Source organism: Mauremys reevesii, linkage group 1 (assembly GCF_016161935.1).
Source record: "Mauremys reevesii isolate NIE-2019 linkage group 1, ASM1616193v1, whole genome shotgun sequence".
In the NCBI taxonomy this organism is placed as follows: Eukaryota; Metazoa; Chordata; order Testudines; family Geoemydidae; genus Mauremys; species Mauremys reevesii.
Window position 1 is genome coordinate 15,311,605 of NC_052623.1, and position 14,613 is coordinate 15,326,217.

Sequence of the window (14,613 nt, forward strand, 5' to 3'; positions counted from 1 at the left end):
GCCTTTTCCTGACTGCCAAGGTTAGCACAGGGCAATGTCTGGGCTGGTTATTTCATTTACTTGTTTACTTGAAGAAATCTGGATTTTCAACAATGACCCTATGCTATACAACTGATGGGTGAGCTGCTGAGCCCATATGGTGCCCCACTGAAGTCTATGGGCTCTGCACAGGTGCAGCAGTCTGCTCTCACGGTGCCAGGCTGGGGGTCTAGCTGCTTGAACCCACAATGTGCTGAAAGCCGCCTAGCACATGCTGAGCCCCCACAACTCCTACCAGCATCAGTTAGGCCTGGTCTACACTGGGGGGGGTGTTGATGTAAGATATGCAACTTCAACTACGGGAATAGCGTAGCTGAAGTAGACGTATCTTATTTTGACTTACCTCCCGTCCTCATGGCACGGGATCAACGGCCGCGGCTCCCCCTGTTGACTCCGCTACCGCCACTCGCCCTGGTGGAGTTTTGGAGTCGACGGGAGCGCGTTTGGGAATTGATATAGACGAGACGCGATATATCGATCCCCGATAAATCGATCGCTACCAGCCAATCCGGCGGGTAGTGTAGACGTACCTTTAGAAGAGTTCAGGAGCAATGAGGACACTGACAGGAGTCAAGGGTACGCAGCAAATCAGAGTCTGAGTAAATCACAACTTCACCCGGATGTTGCCTTGCCCATTCTGAGGGATCGTAATGGACTTTACTGAGTGCCGAATGGGGAGCACTCTGGAAGAGACACGTGGCCCCTGTTCTGCACCAGCACCATTATATTGCAGTCATGTTCAGGAAGTGAAGTGAAGATAACGTCTCTAATTTTTAGCTTGAGCCAGACTGGCATATGGAACAAAGCCCCTTTAAGGCTTTTTGACGGTTATGCAGCCACTTATATTACCTATTTTTGGTACTTCCAGTAAACATGAACAGCTTAAAGGAAAACACTGAGGCAGAATGCTTGAGAGGCTGTTCTAAAACCACATCTAAATTGAGCTTGCCAGCATGGGGGAAGGGTTGTCTTGTAATTAAAGTACATGACCAGAAATCAGAAAAGCATTGTCACAGGCTTCCTATCAGACCTTGGGCAACTCACTCAACCTTTGTGCCTCAGTTTCCCCATATACAAAATGGGGGTAACCACACTGGCCTACTTACTGGGGTTGGTATGTTGTGAGGATTCTTCCATTAATGCTTGTAAGGCACTTGCAGAAGGTATTAGAAATACACTCTATTATTTGAGGAACCAAATTAACAGGGTGTGTTTGTGGCACTAATGTGTGAGCGGCCACGGCACAAGAAGGCAACAGGGATGGATTTGTCTCCATTTTCAGATTTTCAGCACAAAGTTTTAAAAACAGAAGCAACCAATTGCTAAAAATAATTATCCAGTCTCATATAAATGAGTCCCCTGCAGGTTGGTTGTTTTAATAAGGCATCACACAAAAATAAAAGAAACTAAAGGGGACCAGCATTTGCTGGAGGAGGTATAATGAGCTGTTTGATGGGAGCTTGACCTGCTCATTAACTGAGTAAATTCATTCTGAATTGATTTTTTGTGGCTTGATGGATTTTTATCCCTTATTTATTTAATATTAAAATAGTATCTGTCACCCTGTTTTTCACTAAGTCTCAAGGGCTACCTTCTGCACAGCAGGAGAGACCTCAGCAGGAGCTCCAGGTTAAGCAGAGAAAATCCCTCTCTTGCATTCTGGGGGTATTTATATGTTGTTTTTTTCTAGTGAATCCAAAATAAAACTAGATTGGCAAAGCCTGTGGGTGTTCTCCCTGCAGGTGAAATACCACATAGATTGGGACACTATTTTTCTCACCAGAGCCCTATCCTGCTAGCAGACAACTTCCATCCGTTTCCTCTGTGGAAAGGAGACCTGCCTCTTTCTGAACCTAGCTGGACTCAGCTACACCTCATTAACTCAAGTGTGCATAGGAAGTCTGGGGCTTTCCCCCAGCTATTGTCAGCTCAGGGAGTCCCCCCCTCAAAAGACAATAAAAAAACACCTGGTCCCAACACCTGCTGGGATTTGACCTCAAGACCCCACATCACTGTTTGGCTCCGTGGGGTCTCTCCCTAGGGGCATAACTCCGAGCTGAGTGGATCATGTCTGCAGGTACCAAAGGGCCAGTATACCTGCAACATCCCAGTCATGTAGTATCACAAAGTGGCACCGCATGAGCCTCTCAGTTAGCTTAAGCTAAAGGAAGTCCAGCCTGGTCGTGTCTCCCTAAGGCTTCCTGGTGGAACACCCTGATACTCAGGAAGTGGTGCTGGTGGTTCCATAGATGGCGATCTTCTTTCTGAGTAACTCATAGAATCATAGAACCATCGAATCGTAGAATCATAGGGTTAGAAGGAACCACAAGGGTCATCTAGTCTGACATGGGACAGATTCAGGAATAATTGTACTTGTAGAAAGTGAGGAAGGAGATAGGATTTGCCCCTGAAGCTGTCTGAGGAGCTGAACTCACAGCCCGGCTCATCAGGTACCATCACCATCTGACGTACCACCTATAGGTTGCTGGCTGGGAGGTGGCAGTGTGTCCGATTGTCGATACTGTTTATGAAAGGAAACACATCCTTCTGAGCAAGAGGACTTTGGGAGGAGGAGGGAAGAAATCATAGTGGATGGGGCTATAACCAAGAACCATTGATGGGAAGAACCAAGATGGACCCAACTGTGGTTTCTGTACAAGTCGATCTACAATCCATGCTATATATGCTCTGCAGAATGTTATTGAAAAATGACTAGGGCAACAAAAGGAAGTTAACATTACATTTATAGACTTTGCAGCTGCTTTTGCCTCAAAGCATTGATCAGCACTGTGAATACTGCTGTGTCAGTATGGGGTGCCTGAGGCCTTCGTTAATGTGCCTAGTGGAGGAACTGTACCATGGTACAGTTAGTTGTATGAGGGTCAACAGTTGTTTTACAGACTAGTTTTTGATAGAATCAGGATTGTGCTAGGAATACATTATTTAACATTCTAATAGACTATCTGATGACAAAGCTGATTGAGACCAAAGTCAGAAGTGTGAAATTTAAAGATACGTCTTTAGAAGAACTTGTGTATGCAGATTTTATTGTCTTACTTGGAGAGACCAACTATAACCAATACTGGAAGATCTGTGAAAAACTGCAGAATCTATTGGACCTAAGATCAGTGGTGATAAAACTGAAGCCATGCATTCCTCCTATAAAATGGAAATGATGCTGCATGTAGATGACAATGACATTGAATGGGTGAATGGTTTCATTATATATTGGAAGTCAGCTTGCAGCAGGACGTTCTGTAACCAAAGAAGTCACACAATGGATTGGTCTTGTGTCAATGACATTTCACTGTCTTCAAAGGCCTCTGGGCAGCGGGATGTCTGTGTGAGAACTAAGATACAAGTGTTCAACGTAGTAATGATGACAATCCTGTAATATGGAGAAGAAAAATGGCCACTAAAAACACCAGAGAAGAGGAAACGAAACAGTTTTCAGCTTCAAAAATTGTGGTGTATTCTTAACATCTATTGGTTTGATTTTGTCACAAACTATGAGATACTTAGACGAGCCCAGTAAGTTGCAGTCTTGCACTGATTGGGAACAAGATGACTACAGTAGTGTGGTCATGTCCAATGTGCAGAAGAAGGTATGCTTCTACAGGCTTATAGAGCTGAGGTTGAAGGAAGTTGACCAAGAGTCAAACCACATGAATTTGGAAGATGCAATATTGAGGGATGTAAGAAACCTAAATCCTCATATACTGACTCTTGTTGAAGGAAGAAGATTTGCAAGGGGGACTGTTCAAGATGGAAGTCCATTCAATACACCACCACACCTATATCATAGCCATGAGAATCTGCTGCTGCTACTGCGCTGCAGCGTTAGCCTGCATAGATCCAGCTGCAGGATCAGGCCCTAAGTATGAGTTTAGGCATCCAAGTTTTAGACTGATAGACTTTAAGATCAGAAGGGACCATCGTGATCATCTACTTTGACCTCCTGCACACTGCAGGCCACAGAACCTCACCCACCCACTCCTGTAACAGACCTAACCTTGGCTGAGTTACTAACATCCTCAAATCATGATTTAAAGACTTCAGCTTACATTAACTATTTACACTAGTTTAAACCTGCAAGTGACCTGTGCCCCATGCTGCGGAGGGTGGCAAAAATAAAAAAAATATCCCAGGAGTCTCTGCCAGTCTGACCCAGGGAAAAATTCCTTCCCAACCCCAAATATGGTGATCGGTTAGATCATGAGCATGTGGGCTAAACCGGAAAACCAAGTAGATACCTGGGAAAGAATTCTCTGTAGTAACTCAGAGCCCTCCTCATCTAGTTTTGAAAAGTTTGGCCCTGGATTTGAAAATCTCTCCTTTCATGGCCTGCCTCCCTGTAATGCTTTTAATCATTGTCATTGCCCTTCTCTGGCCCTTGTCTTTTACTGCAGTGAATACATTAACATGACAGTACATTACATGTACACACAGAGAAATATTAGACATTCATTGTACTTCCAGCCTTGGGAGGAGTTAGTCAAAGGGATGAGGAGAGGTACTGTTAGTTTGCTTGGGGGGTTGAATTCTGCCCTGGGTTTAGGTACGCAGCTTCCCTTGACTTCAGCCCCACTCCCAGCCTCACCTGCATCCATAGGTGCAATACAGCCCCTGGTGAATAAGCCGCATTTCCTGTTGGTCTCCTCTAAAGCTAATTTTCCTGGATTTCTATAGTAATAGAAGCCCGGCACATACTCTACTGTACATAGATAACGGCCCAATTTGTTATTTATGAGGTGCTATTCATTACAGTTTGACTAATGAAAGTGGGGAAGGAAAATCCGGTTATTATCCCTTTACTGAAAACCTCTGATTAACCCCACTGAGCACCTGGTGGCCTGCAGCTATGGCATCTGAGCTTGTGATCTTCTGAGCTCTTTTAATCTAAGCAGGAAGAATGTTAGTGATTTTGTATTATAAGAACATAAGAACATAAGAACGGCCGTACTGGGTCAGACCAAAGGTCCATCTAGCCCAGTATCTGTTTACCAACAGTGGCCAATGCCAGGTGCCCCAGAGGGAGTGAACCTAACAGGTAATGATCAAGTGATCTCTCTCCTGCCATCCATCTCCATCCTCTGAAAAATAAACAGAGGCAAGTGACACCATTCCTTACCCATTGTGGCTAATAGCCATTAATGGACTTAACCTCCATGAATTTATCCAGTTCTCTTTTAAACATTGTTATAGTCCTAGCCTTCACAACCTCCTCAGGTAAGGAGTTCCACAAGTTGACTGTGAGCTGTGTGAAGAAGAACTTCCTTTTATTTGTTTTAAACCTACTGCCCATTAATTTCATTTGGTGACCCCCTAGTTCTTGTATTATGGGACCAAGTAAATAACTTTTCCTTATTTACTTTCTCCACATCACTCATGATTTTATATACCTCTATCATATCCCCTCTTAGTCTCCTCTTTTCCAAGCTGAAAAATCCTAGCCTCTTTAATCTCTCCTCATATGGGACCCGTTCTAAACCCCTAATCATTTTAGTTGTCCTTCTCTGAACCTTTTCTAATGCCAGTATATCTTTTTTGAGATGAGGAGACCACATTTGTCCGCAGTATTCAAGATGTGGTCCTACCATCGATTTATATAAAGGCAATAATATATTCTCCGTCTTATTCTCTATCCCCTTTTTGATTATGCCTAACATCCTGTTTGCTTTTTTGACCGCCGCTGCACACTGTGTGGAATCTTCAGAGAACTATCCACGATGACTCCAAGATCTTTTTCCTGATTTGTTGTAGCTAAATTAGCCCCCATCATATTGTATGTATAGTTGGGGTTATTTTTTCCAATGTGCATTACTTTACATTTATCCACATTAAATTTCATTTGCCATTTTGTTGCCCAATCACTTAGTTTTGTGAGATCTTTTTGAAGTTCTTCACAGTCTGCTTTGGTCTTAACTATCTTGAGCAGTTTAGTATCATCTGCAAACTTTGCCACCTCACTGTTTACCCCTTTCTCCAGATCATTTATGAATAAATTGAATAGGATTGGTCCTAGGACTGACCCTTGGGGAACACCACTAGTTACCCCTCTCCATTTGCCACTCTTCCTGCTAAGCCAGGAATGAACCGGGGCTCCTGCAAGCACGGGGTTATGATTGTTGAGGTGTTGTGGGATGTAAAACCAAGGTGCCCTGAGCCTTTGTGGTCATTTAGTACCTCCTGAGATTTTTCACTTGGGTAGGGGCTTTTTCCTGGTATCCTGGTCAAGTTCAAACAGAGAGAATTTCATTTTGCCTTCCTAAAGTCTTCTTGCAGTTTCAATTGGATACAGTATTCCTCGCTTCTTGCCCATAACTACTGTATATATTGCTGTTAAACAGCTGCCACATACCATCCCAGAAGTGGCTGCCTCTCCATGGGGGGGTGAAAAGATTCTTATTTAACTTGTAAACTGTTTGAGAGCATGAAACGCGGGGCATTCTCTTTATCCCTCTGTGGCTGGAATGCTGGGCCATAAATAAGAATGAATGTATTTTCGTTTCTTTAAATAACACAGCTGTGATGCAGCTTGGAGGAGGAAGTGAGGTCAGTAGAACAGCTGTCAGTGTGTCCAGAACTGAGAGTCTCTTTGTCTTTTCTCAGGTGGTGAAAGGGAGCAAGAGTAAAGTTAAGACGAGCAAAGACCTACTGAACGAGCTTAAATCCAACTCGGAACTCTTGCAAAGCCTCTCCTTAACCCAGTTCATAAAAAGTAAGTTGGTGTTTCCCCTCCTTGGAAAGTCTCTGAAGTGACTCCTCTTCTCACCCAAGCATATATCAGTCTCCTAGCAATGAAGAGCTTGCTACTAATATGCACCACCAGTGATAAAAAGTCTAAGATGGGACTATAACTTGCTCCATGTACACAGCCTGACTCGCAGATGCAGCTTTAGCACATAGGCAGGATGCAGTGTGCTAAAGTTTGCTCTGTAGAGCTGTTATTGATCTGACAATGCAGAACGTTTACGAGTGTATCAAACAAAGTACCTCATGCCTCCCCGTATTAACCTGAATGCCCTATTTCTGCTGTTAGTTCAGCACTTCCTAACAGCGGGCTCTCAACCTCTCACTGCACTGGTGGCAGGCAGGACCTCATGCAAACTAGGAAATGGGGACCCAAGCCTCAAATCTAACCACCCTGATGCAGGGTCCAGCAGGAGCAGGGGGAGCACGCAGGAGTTTTGGCCTAGTTCAGGGCCCACAGGGAGAGGGAGGAGCCTGCTGGAACCCCGTCCCAGTGCAGGGCCCACAGGGAGTGGGAGGAACCTCCAGGAGCCCAGTCCCAGTGCAGGGCCTGGAAGACTCTGCAGGAGCTGTGTACTGGCACAGGGCCTGGAGGAGTGGGAGGAGCTTCCAGGAGCTCATCCCTGGCATAGGAGTTGACTCTTGCAACACTGCTGCTGTTGCTCTAAAATACTAAACTTTCTCCACATGTCTAAAGTCATGCCATCAAGGGGGTTACCTTCCTTCCTTCCTAAAATCCTTAAAGGGAACTCTATCTGAAGGACCGTGAGCGCACATCGGCTGAGAACAGTCTGTCCCTTCCAGTGCAATAAGTAAAATGGTCTCTGCTTGGAAATAGGATTTCTATGGTAAAATTCTGCGTTATAAAATGTCTGTGCCAGATTATCTTCATCTATCACAGCTGGCTTGTCTACAAGTCAGACTTGGCTAATGTACTATGGTGTTCTTATAAGGACAGCTAAGGTCTGTCTGTGCTGGGGTAGGTCAGCAGGTTTCATTCTTGGAGTGTATTCCAATGGGGGGTTTGAAGGAAATAATCCCAACTGTGGCTCTCACTTTAGAAAAGTGACTTTCTGATGTTGGCCTCATGCCTGCTTCCTCTGAGTTTCCTAAATCTCATCACTATAATTTGCTGGAAGCCCTGATTTTTATTACCCCCAATGCAGAGCTGACCCAACTATGGGAGAACGAGCTGGAGTCTCTTTGGCTAGTTACACCATTCACTTGCTAGGTCTATTCTAAATTAAACAAGCAAAATGGGTTTTTTTGATCACCTGTTGCCCTTGTGGCATTATCATTTAGGAATATCTTGTTGCAGCTGGTACACTAAGCAAATTTGCTATGGAAGTTATTGCCAGAGAATGAATTCACAGAGCACAGGCTCACTTTTCTGTTTGGCTGCAAACAGACTTTAAATGTAAAAATAATTTCCTCTGCTTGATAAAGGTGGGAACAAATTCACCTTTTCTTCAGCTGGAGTTGTGAGAGCAGCAGACACAGAGCATGGGAGTCAGGATTATTTATTATTATTGCTGCAGCAGTGACCACTGCCACCAATCAAGCTCAGGGGCCCATGGTGCTGGATAGGTACAAATACATAGGAAGCCACATTCTCTGCCTCAAAAGAACTTCCAATCTAAAGGCCCGATCCTGCAAATTCTTAGACACATAAATTAATGCTGTATTCCATGCTGTATTGTGGTCCACAATCTTCACTTGTTCATCAGTATTGTTAACTTGGGGGAGCAAAAAAAAACTGATAAGCAAATAGCTGACTTAGGGTAGATACACGCCTTCAGTCTAATGAGTTCTCTGTAAGCTCCAACAGATGATTTTTCCAACAACTCCCCTTGAGAAATACTCACAAACCTTTGGCTGAGTTTTCTCACATGGACAAAGAGTGGGAACCTTGTTCATTGAACAACTAAGGGATTGGGGCACTGACTATATGTCAGTAACTTCTGGGTCATAGAACTAAGGTGGAAATGACATTCTTCTTTTTCCAGAGGAAATAACCCAGGCTCTTTGTTGTTAATATAATGGCAGCCCCCTGAGAGCAGCAATCTGGGTAAAAAAAATCTGGAACTGACTGGATAAAGGCAATGTTTAAAATCCAAATCCAAGGGCAATACATACTACAGTACTTATAAAAAAAACAGGCCAGGCCTAGAATAAAATAAAAATTCGATCCCACAAGTTTCTTCCTGCAGTGTAATTTTTTTTTTTTTTACAGGGGGTCAGTTCAATGTCCTTTTAGTCTTAGCATTCTACAGGAGAGATTATCAGCACATCACCCTGTAATGGTTTTTTTCTCTAGAAAAGTTCAAAGGCACGTAGGGTCTCTCAGCGGACAAGGGGGGAGTAGGCTAGCGTCGTCACCTTCTTTTTTCCTGCTGTCCAGAAGGCACAGTGTGGAGCTAGAAGAAAATAGGGCTAATCATATAGAGTAGTTCTCCTTATGTGAGCGTTTCTTTTGCAGTGAGTGTCCAATGGGTCCAGCAGTCAGGCTTTTCACAGCGGTGTTGGTAATCAGCAGGACTCAATAAGGGCCTTTCCAGCGTGGAGCCAGTCGCATTGATCCGGTCTCAGGTTCCATGGGAGTGGCAGGGCTGCTAGGTCTTACCTGTGTAAAAGGAAACCTACACATTTTTTAGTGTCTTTGCAGATTGTACAGCCCCCCTTTTTGGTTGTTAGCCAAGTGTGTCCTTGAAGTCAGTGTGTATTTTTTTTTTTTTTTTTTTTGGACTGAGCTTAAGTTAAAGTTTTTTTTTTTTTAACTCGTTCTTTTTTTTTTTTTTTTTTTTCTTTTTTAACCTACAAAAAAAACTTTTTTTTTTTTTTACTTATTTTTTTAACACATTATGCCACATGTACCCTTCTACTAAAATAACCTTATTAGCAGAGCTTACAACAACAAGCCAGGACAACACCAACTTTGATGATGAGTTCATTTAATAGCTCTAGTTCAATAATAGCTTCCCATCCCCACCAGCCCTCTGGAAATCTGATCTGAGGTAGCCAGAAGGAATGTACAATATGGGTGGGGGGAGTGGGTTTATGTCCTTGCTTCCAAAGACTGTTAGTATGCAATTTGGCCAATTAATTTTTTTTTTTTTTTTAGAAAATCCATCCCATGAAAAATTAAACACATTCTGGCCACTTGAGACAGACACACCAAGAACAGAACATAGAACTCAAAAAATATATTTTTACTCTGCCAGTAAATCATGTATGTGTTATATGCTTTTTGGGGCATTAGTTTTTTTTTTGATTGAAAAAGAAAAAAAACAGAGTCTACCCCTTTGGGTCAATTATTTTTTAAAAAAAATACAAATACCCTTGTTGATTTTAGGTAAAAACAGAATTAATTCCATATTTTTTTGTATATATTTTTTTATAGGGCAGCCTTTCAGTGGCTTTTTTTTTTACTATCAGTTTAGAATATTTATTATGCATGGCTTGCTTTTGCTTTTTACTTTTAACCTGCTTTTTAACTTAAAAAAAAAAAAACACTACTTGCCTTAGAGCCTAATAAATTTTCATTTTTTTTTACACAGCACTGTATACATTCTTAATTCAACAAAAAAAAAATTTAAATAGCCAAATGATGATAATAATAATATTTTTTTTTTTTATTTAAACATTTTTAAAAAAAAAAAAAAAAAGAACTTTTCTCTTTTACATTTTCAAAGTTCAACTACTACTCCCTCCAGCAACTACAGAGTTAACTCTTCACTCTCCCTTCAAAATCTTGCTCTTTTCCTTATATCACTTGCTTTGTCTTGCAACAGCCACTTACAACCAATTCGCCCAAATAGGTCAACCAGGGTGGAGAGAAATGCTAAAAACCTTCTCAGTTCTCAGGACTGCAGCTGAGCTGAGAATGGCACATCTTTAATTATGCAATCCTCACATATATAACACCAACAGAACCAAAAAAAAACACACACAACAAACAAAAAAAAAAAATGGTGGTGTAAATTTTCTCTAGTTCCCTCCATTCATCTATCACCAAAAACCAACAATGTTCTGTTACCAATTTATGCCTCATGTCTCAGTCAGGTGATCAACTGACGCAGGCAGTTGAGGAGGAGGAGAATAAAATAACCAATATAACCAAATTTAAAATAAAAAATAAAAAACAAAAAACAAAAAAGAGAGTGTTGAGCTCCACATCACTCAATCAGACATATAAGATATAAATGCACAGGAATAGGTGGACGGAGATTTATCCTGTATACAGCTTGTTTCAGAATTTCCAACATTGGCTTCGCTGAAAGAAGGCCTTACACCTTGGATCTCCTGCTCTGTCTCTCTTCTCTCTCTAGTCCAGGTCAGCTACCTGTCACTTGTGCAGTGTGCACACAGCAACACCACACCACCATCCGTCACAAAGTCAGACTGGTTCTGTAACTTGTACTGCCTTTGGTTTGCTTGACCTTGAGCATAAAAAACTTTCTCTTTTTATGAGTTTTAAATTAACCCGTTTCTAGACAAATTGCTCACACTGTGTCAGAGGCTTTCTCATGTTTAGACTGTCCCTTACCCACACGAAAAAAGGGGGGGAAGAGATGGATGGTACGCTACCTAGACCGGTAGTTTTTTTTTCTTCATACCACAAATAAAAACAAACACAAAAGTAGCAGGTGGACTCCCCTCTTCTGGTACTGTCTTGCCTCGTGTCGTTTGGAGTTCACACCAAGGAGGCACGGAGACAGGAAGAGTACGTACCACACCTTTATTGATCGGTCAATATCATTTTGTGGGGGCTACAGAGACACAGCAGCTGTTGAGGATACATTTGTCATTCTGAAGGACACACAATACATCCGTTTGACCTTTGTACTTTAGTAGATACACGGCCTTCAGTCTAATGAGTTCTGTAAGCTTCCAAACACAGTTTGACAAAACATACATAAACTTTTTTTTACAGGCCTAATAGGAAGGAGGGAAGGCACTATTGATTTTTCCAACAGTATTTTTATTTATTTTTAATAGTATCTAAAGTCCTCACTCAGGATTGGGGCTCCATTTTGCAAGGGGGCACTGAACAAATATAGTGAGGGATATTGTCCCTGCCCCGAAGATCTTACAATCAAAAATTACACACATTGTGTTACTGTTTGTATTGCGGTAGCACCAAGGGGCTCCAATCAGAGATCGGGGCCCACCATGCCAGGCACTGTATATATACATAACAACAAGGTGATCTCTGCACCAAAGAGTTTACAATCTAAGTTTAAGATGAGAGCTAACAGGTGGATACCACAAACAGCCAGGGGAAGTGCAAGGTAACAATGAGGTGAAACTTCGCAGAATTAGGCCCGAATATACAACCAGCTATAATCCATGAATATAATTATCAACAGGAAGAAAGAGAAAGGATGATGGAAATAGTAATAAGATTTCCTATGTGCACAACTAGACAATAGCCTATTTTCAGTTATTTTTCAAAGACACTTACCTTTTCTGCAATGTTTTTCATTCCCTCGGTAATTCTACTGAAATTTCACATCTTCCAGTTTCTGTTTGTTTCCAGTTCTCTGTTAAGCCTCCACATTCTCTGTGGCATGAGCTGAGACTCTAAGATATACTTAGTATATCTTATAGTATATACTTAGTCCTGCCATGAATGCAGGGGACTGGAGTAGATGACCTCTCAAGGTCCCTTCCAGTCCTAATGATTCTATATTCTAAGGTCTTCCAGGTAGAGACCTGGCTGTAAAGTGGCTAGTGGTACATAACTAAGAAGTAATAACACTTACTAGCACTTAAACAGGAAGGTCACCAATCTAAAAGTGTCGGTGCTGCTCAGCGTGAGTAGGGATAGCAGCATCAGTACCTGAATGGGGATTTAACACAAGAAGATTTTCCTGATATTCATTCCAAATTTCCCCTTTTAAATTTAATCCCATTGCTTGTAGTTAGATCCCCAGGTGCTACACTAAATAATTCCTCTCCCTCCTTAGTATTTATACCAGGGGTTATCAAATTGGGGGTTGGGACCCCTCAGGGGGTCACAAGGTCATTACATGGGGTTCGCGAGCTGTCAACCTCCACTCCAAACTCTGCTTGCCTCCAGCATTTATAATGGTGTTAAACATATTAAACAGTGTGTTTAACTTATTGGGGGGGGTCACACTCAGAGGGTCACCAGTAAAAAAGTTTGAGACCCACTGATTTACACTCTGTAAATATAAATATTAATAAATCTACACTCTATAAACATTTTGAAGATCCAATGTTCTAGCTGTAAGTGCTATGTATTATTTATGGGCCAGATCTGCAGGCCGTCCTGACCCAGTGTTTACTGAGCCTTTACTCAGGCAAACACTCATTGGCTTCAGTGAGTTTGCTCTGGATTTGGCTCATTATTAATATTAAAGCACTTTCAAAATAGGCTTACAGGCTTTTGCACTGGGCTCCCACAGTGATGGGCCTGAGAGATGGCCATTTCCCGGATTGAGCTCACAGATGCCAATTATAATTAGAAATGTTTCTTTTGGAAAGGAAAATATATTTCACAGTGAATTCCCAGTGGAAAGTGCTATGCCGTCTGTTAACTTTCACACTGCTGGCCGGAACAGAATGGGAAGAGTTTTCTTTTAAAACTGATGGCTTAAAAAAAGCTGCTTGGAGCTGAGCCAAGCTTTGGGACAATTCCCTGTGGCACGCAAGGTTATGTTGCAATTCAGTAAAGAATTTAAGTATGTGGTTAGGGCCATTTTCTAATCAGCCAAACACTTAAGTGCATGCTTACAGCGCTTCCATGCTTTGCTGAGTTGGGCCTTAAATTGCTCAGTTCAGCTGGAGCAGAAGGAAATGCCCAGATGGGCTGTTCCGTTGATTTAAAAGCTACAAAATGAAAATGACCATTAAAGAACAAATTCTGCTGTCACCTACACCCGTTCAGCCCCGTTGCCTTCACTGAGGTTACATGGATGAAGTCAATGGGATTTTTATTATTGACTTCAGTGAGACCAGAATCGGGCTCTTACTCCCCCAGTCTGGACTCCTCCTCCAGAACCCAATGCTGCAAAGTGCTGAGCTCTCTCAACTCCTCTGGAAGTCAGTGGGAGTTGTGTTGCTGTGACTCTTCCAGGCTCAGGCCCAATGGGAGAAGATAACGGTTTACAAATAGCTGAGGAGTGAATTTCAAGGGTGGGAAGAACTGTGACTAAGTAAGGAATGGGTAAGGAATGGTGTCCCTAGCCTTTGTTTGTCAGAGGATGGAGATGGATGGCAGGAAAGAGATCACTTGATCATTACCTGTTAAGTTCAATCCCTCTAGGGCACCTGGCATTGGCCACTGTCAGTAGACAGGATACTGGGCTGGATGGACCTTTGGTCTGACCCAGTCTGGCCATTCTTATGTTCTTATGCTCTTAAAGCAGTTAAATGAATAATAACGAGCAATGAGAGGATGAAATGGTGTATGGGAAAAAATTCCGGCAAGGCACTGGGGATGTTTTCAGACAATGAGGTCAGTTACCCAAGGAATGTTAGCAAAGCTCCATCACCAGAATTACTCCAAATTAGAAAAGCCAGAATACAACAGGGAGGAGCCTTGACTCCTGCGCAGATGGTGTGGATGACATTGGACTACATCCTTTCACATTCGTACTCCCATTACAGTCACTGGAACTACATGTATGACTCAGATTTAGCTTCCAATATGTCATTTCCATCTCTACTGTCTATGGTTCTACTGAGGGATGTTCAGCACCTGTCACTGGGACAGCTGGGTGGGCAGTATTGTGCCCAGGCGATGAAGCGTGGTGTGGGATACAGAGATGGGCAATTATGAGAGGTTTTAGCTGC

At 42.4% G+C, this 14,613-nt stretch overlaps 1 protein-coding gene across 4 annotated transcripts in view; it reads left to right on the forward strand.

Moving 5' to 3' along the window:
- SLCO2B1 (solute carrier organic anion transporter family member 2B1) overlaps nt 1-14,613 on the forward strand; it is a 105,307-nt gene that overhangs the window by 49,939 nt on the left and 40,755 nt on the right. For all 4 annotated transcript variants that reach the window (XM_039513084.1, XM_039513076.1, XM_039513093.1 and 1 more), the window contains one exon: nt 6,652-6,760. In XM_039513084.1, coding sequence (XP_039369018.1) covers nt 6,652-6,760 — 109 coding nt within the window. The remainder of the gene's footprint in view (nt 1-6,651; nt 6,761-14,613) is intronic.